Source organism: Moschus berezovskii, chromosome 24 (genome assembly GCF_049115385.1).
Source record: "Moschus berezovskii isolate FMDL1 chromosome 24, NW_MosBer_1.0, whole genome shotgun sequence".
Lineage (NCBI taxonomy): Eukaryota > Metazoa > Chordata > Mammalia > Artiodactyla > Moschidae > Moschus > Moschus berezovskii.
In genome coordinates, this window is record NC_142483.1 from 7,633,622 (window position 1) to 7,644,152 (window position 10,531).

The following is a 10,531-nucleotide window of genomic DNA, read 5'->3' on the forward strand; positions in this document are numbered from 1 at the left end:
ATAAGCCCTGCAGTCTAGTACAAATCATTTGCCTCTTGGACAGCAGTTTCTTTCAGTAAAACATGGCTCTTTGACTAGATGCTCATGAATGTTCTTCCAGTTCTAATATCCTTTAATTCCTTCTTTCTTCTAACCATTTGGGTAGTTGGGTGAACTGAGAAGCAAAAAGAAATTGTGTAATCAGGGAAACCCATGAATAAAGTTTCAGGTTAGAGATCTATTTTCTAGTCTATTTTAAGCTCAATTTAAGAAAAGAAAAAAAAGGACTGTTCTCTGATGATTTTTTGCACGGCCAGATACTTATTCAGTAAAACTCCGCCCCCAACTCAGAAGAAATTGTGCATTTCCTACTTTTATGCTGTCTATATGTTTGATTTGCACAGCTCAGCTGGTCAGAGGAGCTGAGACATCCGTTCCCCTACAAGGATCTCTCCCGGTAAGTCATCTCTCAGCTAACTTTGCCTATTTCTTAGCACAGCTTGAGTGATGAGTAAAAGCCTTTACAGGAAACCATAGAAAACATCAGAAATACACCAGGTGCTCATTGAATTATCTTAAAATATAATCTTTAAGTAAGGAAAAAGTTAGAGTTTAGAATGAGTTTCAGACTGTGATAACATCAAAGATACAAAACAAGATTATGAATGAAAGACTATAAAAAGCCCTCACCTTTCAAAAGAAAGATATTTTTGGAGAATAATTACTGGCCAAAACCTTGACAGACATTATCTTTTGGTTAGGAGAAATAAAACCTCCTCAGCAGGATGCCCTCTGAACATGTGTCCAACCAGAAGCTGTGTCTAAGTCTCCTGTTATTTCTGCCAAGAAAAGAAGGAAGCCTGAAAACTGTCCAAATTAACAAGTTATAAATATCAAATCAATTTTCATAGCACATCTAGTGTATGATTCTTTTTCTGGCTCAGAATTTAAAGGTGAAGTTTTTCTGTGTGATTTTCCCAGCTGCTTAATCGGAGGTACTGGGAGCTAGAGTCTCACAGGGACTAATTGGAGAAAATTCTCACTCAAGCGGTGGGACCTAAATAGACCAGACAAGTTAGTGGGTTGTGAAGGAACTAAGCTAACACAGGATGCATGCTAGGAAATGAAACTCTCCACTTGACCATTTCTTATGTATTGGGGGAGGGGGTCCTTAATCATAGCAGCTCAGAAACTACAAACTTCAGAGAAAATGTGAGAAAGGCAAGCGGGACTTGACCACTGGCTGCTGGCTCCTGTGACCTCTTCCAGGGACTTGGGCACCAGTCTGTTTCATTTTGACTACATCAAGGCTCCAGGCTGACAATCCTGCTTGTAGTTCTCTCACCAAAGAGTGAACGACAGAGACCCTAGCGGAGTGACAGGCTGCGCTGCCTGCCTTCAAAACTAGTTGCTTACTCCCTGTGGGTCTTGGGGGAAGTTACTCATCTTCTCTGTGCTCGGAGGTTCTTATTTGCAAAACGGGGACAATAAACCTGACCTGCCTCACTGAGTCACCTTGAGGATTAACTGAATGGATGAAGTGGAGCTTAGAGCAGCGCTTGGCATGCAGAGTGCCCCTGAGAACTGTTGGTCATCACCAGCAAGCTCCTAATGATGCTATGTGTAAGCCAACTCCAGGGAATGACAGCTTAAGAACAGACATGGTTGGACAGTCCCTGACCCAGTTTCTGGACCTTGTTATCACAACTTCATTCACTCCACGTGGCTACACAACATCTGATTTTATTTGGTGAAATGATTGATGTTCTCCATCTAGTAAGCAGAGAGTGTTAGTTACTCAGTCCTGTCCAACTCTTATGACCCCATGGATTGCAGCCTACCAAGCTCCTCTGTCCATGGGATTCTCCAGGCAAGAACACTGGAGTGGGTTGCCATTTCCTCCTCCAGGGGATCTTCCCAACTCAGGGATCGAACCCAGGTCTCCTGTCCTGCAGGTGGATTCTTTACCATCTGAGCCACCACGGAAACACAAAGCAGAGAAGCTAGCAGCAACCTAATATAAAAAGTTCATTGTTAGACCAAAAAAGGGACTTCAGTTAAATGTAGAAATCTATGTTATCAATTTTTAAAAACTACTGAAGTATTTAAAATGGTTTGCATTCATGCTGGACTGCTAAGGACATTCTAGGACTTTATAAAAGAGCTCTTCTTTATTTACAGAGTCAAGCAAAATGGATTATCAAACATCAAGTCCCCTCTATGACATTGATTATGGGATGTCAGAGCCATGCCAAAAAATCAGCGTGAGGCAAACCGCAGCCCGACTCCTGCCGCCGCTGTACTCGCTGGTGTTCATCTCTGGTTTCGTGGGCAATGTGCTGGTTGTCCTCATCCTGATCAACTGCAAAAAGCTGAGGAGCATGACTGACATCTACCTGCTCAACTTGGCCATCTCTGACCTGCTGTTCCTCCTCACCATCCCGTTCTGGGCTCACTATGCGGCAGACCAGTGGGTCTTTGGAAATACAATGTGCCAGCTATTCACAGGGTTCTATTTCATTGGTTACTTTGGTGGAATCTTCTTCATCGTCCTCTTGACGATCGACAGGTACCTGGCTATCGTCCATGCTGTGTTTGCTTTAAAAGCCAGGACAGTCACCTTTGGGGCGGTGACAAGTGGGGTCACCTGGGTGGTGGCTGTGTTTGCCTCTCTCCCAGGAATCATCTTTACCAAATCCCAAAAAGAAGGCTCTCGTCATACGTGCAGCCCACATTTCCCATCCAGTCAGTATCATTTCTGGAAGAATTTCCAAACTTTAAAGATAGTCATCTTGGGGTTGGTGCTGCCACTGCTTGTCATGATCGTCTGCTACTCGGGAATCATAAAAACCCTGCTCCGGTGTCGCAACGAGAAGAAGAAGCACAAGGCTGTGAGGCTCATCTTCGTGATCATGATTGTCTACTTTCTCTTCTGGGCTCCCTACAACATCGTCCTTCTCCTGAGCACCTTCCAGGAATTCTTTGGCTTGAATAACTGCAGTGGCTCTAACAGGCTGGACCAGGCCATGCAGGTGACAGAGACCCTGGGGATGACGCACTGCTGCATCAACCCCATCATCTACGCCTTCGTGGGGGAGAAGTTCCGAAACTATCTCTTACGGTTCTTCCGAAAGTACATCGCAAGCCGCTTCTGCAAAGCCTGTCCAGTCTTCCAGGGAGAGGCTCCAGAGCGAGCGAGCTCCGTTTATACACGATCCACGGGAGAACAGGAAATCTCTGTTGGCTTGTGATCTGACTCAGTTTATATATGCCAACTGCAGGGGAGTAGTTCCTTTCAAGAGGAAATTACTGTCAACAAGGGTTTAAGATTCACCCATCAATTTGGTATCAGCTCTAAGTATATAGATAGATATTTCAAGCCCATCAATTCTAGAAAGCCAAAGCAAAACATGCTGATGAAATAGCAATCTTCTCACCTCCCCCCAACATACAACAATTTATTGGCAAGCTCTCCCCTCACTAGAAAAGGTTCAATGTTTTAAAAAAAATCCTCAGAAAATTGTTAATTCCTGAGTTTGGTTACCTGAACAGGAATAACAAAATGAACTGAGGAAAGTGTTGTATAGTTTCTTATCTGGGTAGAAGTCATAGCCAGGTTGCAAATGTGATTAAAATAGGTCCTTCTCTTGCCATGGGGAGAAAAGACATGCTGGTGATCAGATAAGAAATGACATCTTCTATGTGGGATCTCCCCCAAAAGGTTTGTTACTACGTTCCACAGACACTGATGCCAAGGGAGAGCCCTGTGGTCTGCTGAGAGCTGGGAAGGCTTCTTTGCAGAAAAGGGACTGGAGGTCGATGGTCTATTGGTGGAGAAGGAAGCTGAGCTCCAGGATGCAGGCACTGCACAGGCAAAACATGGCTGTGGGGAGACAGGCACTGGCTGGGGGAGCCCCTGGGAGGAAAAATTAGGCAGGCGCATGAGAAAACTAGACGGTATTGCTCATCAAAGTCCAAGAGCAGAGTGGGGAGCCCTGGCCAGTGTTGCAGAAGGTTCACTCCGTAACCAAAGGATGGCCTGGAAAGGTGAGCATTCAGGTCAAGGAGACCAGCAACAATGTGATCAAGTGAGGAGTTCCACTAAAGTTGAAGCCAGAGATGGGGAGGATGGATACCTTCTCACAGCATTGAGGATGACAGTCAGAAGAACTCGGGGGTGGATTTGGCTTGGCCGTGAAGGGCAGAGAGGAGTCAGAGACTCCCTAGATCTGAGGCAAGCATCAGAGGTGCCCTAAAAGGAACATCAAGTATGGAAGGAGGAGGATGTTTAGATCAAAACAGGAGCTGGTGGAAGAGAAAGGGTCCAGTTTTGTAAGCTGAACACCACCCTAGGCAGACAGACCCTGGGCTGTCTGCTGCTAACTGCTCCTGCCGCCAGAGCAGTCCTTCCATCCTGGCTCAAACCATAAGGCATCCCCAGGTGGCTCTGAAATACTAGATTTATAAATGTACGAGTCTGAGGTCCAGGAACACTTCCAAGTCAGATATGACATTTGGGTGGTACTGATTACATAGTTAACAAAAATCCAAAGCTTTATAAGCACTGAGTAAAGAGGCCCGGAAGAGCTGAAGGAAGCCTAAATGACTGCTTCTAAGTACGGTCTTCTGGATTTAACTACCAACAGATAAAGGGAAGAAGGACACACTCATTTGGAAACAGGCTGCTTCAAGCTTTTTAAACCACAGAATATACAATTTACCAACCTCAGTGCTTCAACTGGAGTGTGGGGGCTAGAGATACACATTCCAGATGCATTTCTGAACAAACCTTATCCAAACACTAAGAGACTTCTTCCAAAGGAATAATTGTGTGGGATTTTTTTGCAGTTTGCTAGTTATATTATTATTTTGTATATGCCTAAGACTGTTTTGAGTCCAGGGGTAGCTAAGACCATCACTGTAAAGATTAGGTGGGAAAACACAAAGGAATGAGAACCTCTCAAGAGATTAAGATGTCAGAATAAGAAGTACTACTGATTTTTCTCCAGCTCTAAGTGTGAAACTTGAGGGTTGTGGCTGTCGATAGAAAGTGACTGGAAGGGTCTTTTGTCTTGCTCTTAAAGTTGTTGAGAGTGACCACGAGGCATATGAACCTCATCTTTGGGTCATTTCAAACATTCTGGTATACACACACACACACATATGTGACATTATTATGTACATAGACAGTTACAAGTTGCTTGGAAGAAAATATGTATCTAATAAAAACCCTAAAAAATAATTGACTGTATTCTTGTTCTTTCAGCCAATGTACATTTAGAATACTGCACCTAAAATTGTGAGAGAATTTTTTAAGTAGATGATTTGGAAAACTTCACGCACATAAAAACACACGTATTGAGGATTATTTTTTCGAATTATTTTTAAAAGTTGACCCTCTCACTGGGTCAAATTGCCAGAATAATTTGTTTTTCAAGACGCTACCTCTCAGAGTGGAGATTCTGAGCAACTGACCCTGAAAACTTTTACATTTCAAATTTAATTCTCTACTCAAGCAAAAGAATTGACATGATTCTTCAGAGAAAATCAATGTGTGATTCAACATATGTTAGCCGTCTAGGTTGGACAATGGAAAAGACATAATGCTGTAACTTGGCCATTCATCTGTAATCTTGTGTTGCAGACACATGATACAGAAGGTCATCGGTGGCTGTAAAGATTGCCTTTGTTTCTTTTGACAATCTCTCCCCAAAACTCGGCTGCAATTGCAGTGATGACAACGGTGTTCACTCAGACTTCTGTGCACATGTCTCCTTCCCTCAAGGAGGACAGGTGCTCCAGGCAGAGGTGACCGAAATGGGCACATTCACAGTTTTCCCCCTGCTTCCCTCTCCTCTTCCAAGCACACTCTAGAGTCGGTTGCCATCCTAACTTGGAGGTCTCTGACAAGAACAGCTTCTCCTTAACAATACTGAAGGACCGCCTTCTATCTCACAGGGCACAAGGAGGCATGAACCGAGGTCAGGTGGGAGGGGCTGGGGTTAAAGCAGAGGGAAGGGCCAGGGAGAAAGGAGGCCTCCCCTGTAAGATGAAGGTGGCTGCATAGGGAGGTTGGAAGGTGTCCGTTTTATGACTGATACACATGTACTTCTCATCCTCTTTCCTGCTAAATAAAACTAGTCCAATGTCGACACAAAGCAAAGCTACCCAACGTGTCTGTGGCCTTCCCAGGGTGCATCTCGTCCCCCATCATGGGCACTCCCTACTCCTCATTTGCCGTGATCCTCCACACCCCTCGCCCTGCAGGCCCCTTCACTGCCCACCTCTTTTTGCCCATCGCTTAGATCAGCAAATGAATGTAAACTCATTATGGCCGGCAGGTTCTGACTTATCTCAATGCCTCAACCCAGAGGCCCTATCGAGGGGGTTTCATACATGCCATGGAGAAAGTCAAAGAAAAGGTAAATGTCCTTAGAGGGAGGAATAATGTGCAAATTCATAAATTAGGATTCTGCTGACATCTGTATTCCAAGGGTTCTCAGGAGCAGCAGCTCTCACTAAATTAAATGCATTGGTATTTCTAGTGACTAATAGGTCATTTACTTTATATCAAAGGACAGATTCCCCCACATGAACATAGATGTCCAAGTGTTAACCCTACTTATGAAGGCAGGAGACTTATCACGGAAGTGAGATGTGAGCCAGAGAACAACTCCTGAACTTCCTAACTGCTCTGGCTCATAGCTTGATAGCATATCCTTTACCAGCAGTTCAGGGTTTGTGCAGAGCATCTATATAACCCTTGGAGTGAGGGTAGACAGAAAAGGCAGAAAGAGGCATTTTCCATAGGCCCTTTTCAATTAAATAAAATTCACTATAAAAATCTTGCTTGCATTTTTCTAAAATACTGTCAAACTTTAATATTTTACATTATGTATATGTCAAAATTATGCCACACTTTTCATTTTCCCTAATTTATTGCAAGCATTTTTTATAACTCTTATATTTGGCTCCATACTGTTAAACTACTTTGAGAATAAGTTCTGTGTCATTTTGATTCTGTCATGCCTCAGCAACTTATTTTTGTCTCTTTTAAAGTGGCAACTAGTTTTTTAAAACACAGCTTATATGTCTTTTTCAAATTAAATGCAAAGCCTTTAAGAACCTTGAGCTGTACTGCCCCCCAGTGGCCACTTAGCAAACCAACAAGTGTGGAAAGCAGCCATCCTTGATCAGAGAGATGCAGACGGGGCATTTTTATACTCAGCTGTTTCATGTCTGTCTCTGCTGGCACCACAGCTGTTATGTACAAGCAGTATCACCACAACAGGTCAGGGTGGATGATGCACTACTCGTTATTTATGAAGAACAAGCGGGACATCAGTGGAGGCCTCACTGATGGGATGGCAACCAGGTATTCATGCTTGGAGAATTCAATGGACAGAGAAGCCTGGTGAGCTACAGTCCATGGGGTCGCAAAGAGTCAGACACAACTAAGCAACTTTCACTGATGCCTGTAGTGAAGGTCCCAGCTGCCCAGAACCAATCTCTGCAGATCTGGCCAATTTCTGGGATTCAGATTTGAAGTCTCTGATGCAGCCTGTGGTTCTGACTTTCAGAAATTCCCCAGGTGATTCTAAGTGCTCCCACAAGTTTGAACACCACTTGCTTACAGCCGGTTGAACCAAAAGCAGGTTCAGGGAGGACTGCCATCTGGACAGGATGCTGCCCAGCCTGGAAGAAGGAGACTTGTGGGCCCAGGAGAGTCTGGACTCAGATCTTTCCCTTTTCATAACAGAACACTGACTCTGTCTTCCCCTAAGCTGATTTTAAAAGCATGTAAATCTAGACTTAATTGGCAATATAAAAATAATCTGTATTCGAGGCTCCAAATATTTCGCTTTCATTTCTGGTTTCTGATTGTATTTTGACCTGAGTGTTCCAAGTGTAAAGTAAATAAAAGTGGGATGTCTGGTGCCCATGCTGAGCTTGGCGTCTTCAAATTCAACAAAGAACAAGTCAAGGTCTGTCTGAGATTGTTTGCAAGTGAATATAGATTTTGCTTCCTTTGGTAAAAGAATTCTGCCCTTACCATTTCCGTCTCCCTTCAGTAAGCCCCACCTTTAACCAAGTCCAGCAAAAACCATCATCCCTAAAGAACTGGATAACTCTGGGAGTCCCAGTCAACCCTGGATAAAGCAATGAAAATTCTGCAGAGAAATAAAGATTTAAAAGAGCATTACTCCTATTTAGTCTCAAATTTCTCTACTTATGTTTACTACCACTTAGCTAATATTCTTCAAAAATCCCTTTTAAGAAAATTACATTTTCCAACATATGATCAAATAAGGGCTCTGTTGACTGGTTAACTCTCTCCTTCATGCAGGGTACAAAGAAGAGCCTGGTAGATGAAAGAATAGGTATTTAAAAATCAGACTGACTTCGGCTCCAGCCTCAATACTATGGGAGCTTGCATAAGTGACTTAAAAGACTCTGGATGTCAGATTCCTTTCCTGTAATTTGGTATGCTATTAATATTCACTGGGAATTATGCTGGGATATAGTCTCTAGACCAGCACAGTCCAGTAGCATTTTCTGTAATGATGGAAATGCTCTGTATTTGCATTGTCCAATACAGTGGCCAGCAGACTAGTGCAAAACGTGGCTAATGTGAATGTGGAACTAGGCTTTTTATTTCAACTAATTAATTTTTAATATGGCAAATAGTTGGGAAAATAATGAAAACAGTGACAGGCTATTTTCTTGGGCTCCAAAATCACTGCAGATGGTGACTTGCAGCCATGAAATTAAAAGATGTTTGCTCCTTGGAAGAAAAGCTATGACCAACCTCTTCAGCATATTAAAAAACAAAGACATTATTTTGCCAACAAAGGTCCCTCTAGTCAAAGTTATGGTTTTCCCAGTGGTCATGTATGAATGTGAGAGCTGGACCATACAGAAAGCTGAACGCCCAAGAATTGATGCTTTTGAACTGTGGTGTTGGAGAAGACTCTTGAGAGTTCCCTGGACTGCAAGGAGATCCAACCAGTCCATCCTAAAGGAGATCAGTCCTGGGTGTTCAATGGAAGGACTGATACTGAAGCTTAGGCTCCAATACTTTGGCCACCTGATACGAAGAGCTGACTCACTAGAAAAGACCCTGATGCTGGGAAAGACTAAAGGCGGGAGAAGAAGGGGACGACAGAGGATGAGATGGTTGGATGGCATCACTAACTCAATGAACATGAGTTTGAGTAGGCTCCCGGAGTTGGATATGGACAGGGAAGCCTGACATGCTGCAGTCCATGGGGTCGCAAAGAGTCGGACATGACGGAGCGACTGAACTGAACTGAACTGATGGCCAATGACTACATTAATGGACAGTACAAGTCTGGCATACAATCAGTTCAGTTCAGTTCAGTTCAGTCGCTCAGTCGTGTCTGACTCTCCATGACCCCATGAATCACAGCACGCCAGGCTTCCCTGTCCATCACCAACTCCTGGAGTTCAGTCAAACTCATGTCCATCAAGTCGGTGATGCCATCCAGCCATCTCATTCTCTGTTGTCCCCTTCTCCTCCCGCCCCCAACCTTTCCCAGCATCAGAGTCTTTTCCAGTGAGTCAACTCGTCACATAAGGTGGCCAAAGTATTGCAGTTTCAGCTTTAGCATCAGTCCTTCCAATGAACACCCAGGATTGATCTCCTTTAGAATGGACTGGTTGGATCTCCTTGCAGTCCAAGGGACTCTCAAGAGTCTTCTCCAGCACCACAGTTCAAAAGCATCAATTCTTTGGCGATCAGCTTTCTTCACAGTCCAACTCTCACATCCATACATGACCACTGGAAAAACCATAGCCTTGACTAGACGGACCTTTGTTGGCAAAGTAATGTCTCTGCTTTTTAATATACTATCAAGGTTGGTCATAACTTTCCTTCCAAGGAGTAAGCGTCTTTTAATTTCATGGCTGCAATCAGCATCCGCAGTGATTTTGGAGCCCAAAAAAATAAAGTCTGACACTGTTTCCACTGTTTTTCCATCTATTTCCCATGAAGTGATGGGACCAGATGCCATGATCTTCGTTTTCTGAATGTTGAGCTTCAAGCCAACCTTTTCACTCTCCTCTTTCACTTTCATCAAGAGGCTTTTGAGTTCCTCTTCACTTTCTGCCATAAGGGTAGTGTCATCTGCATATCTGAGGTTATTGATATTTCTCCCAGCAATCTTGATTCCAGCTTGTGCTTCTTCCAGCCCAGCGTTCCTCATGATGTACTCTGCATATAAGTTAAATAAGCAAGGTGACAATATACAGCCTTGACGTACTCCTTTTCCTATTTGGAACCAATCTGTTGTTCCATGTACAGTTCTGACTGTTGCTTCCTGACTTGCATACAGGTTTCTCAAGAGGCAGGTCAGGTGGTCTGGGATTCCCATCTCTTTCAGAATGTTCCACAGTTTATTGTGATCCACACAGTCAAAGGCTTTGGCATAGTCAATGAAGCAGAAATAGATGTTTTTCTGGAACTCTCTTGCTTTCTCCATAGATACTCATAAATATCGGTATTACTTGGACTCTGGTATCAAGGATTCCT

The 10,531-nt window shown here is 43.6% G+C and overlaps 1 protein-coding gene across 1 annotated transcript; it reads left to right on the plus strand.

Annotated features, from left to right (window-relative positions):
- The first annotated feature begins 332 nt into the window (after positions 1-332).
- On the plus strand, positions 333-5,221 carry LOC129547764 (C-C chemokine receptor type 5). Its single transcript, XM_055413647.2, has 2 exons — positions 333-436; positions 2,161-5,221. The coding sequence occupies exon 2, from the start codon at positions 2,172-2,174 to the stop codon at positions 3,228-3,230; it is 1,059 nt and encodes a 352-aa protein (XP_055269622.2). The 5' UTR covers positions 333-436; positions 2,161-2,171; the 3' UTR covers positions 3,231-5,221.
- Positions 5,222-10,531: the final 5,310 nt, after the last annotated feature.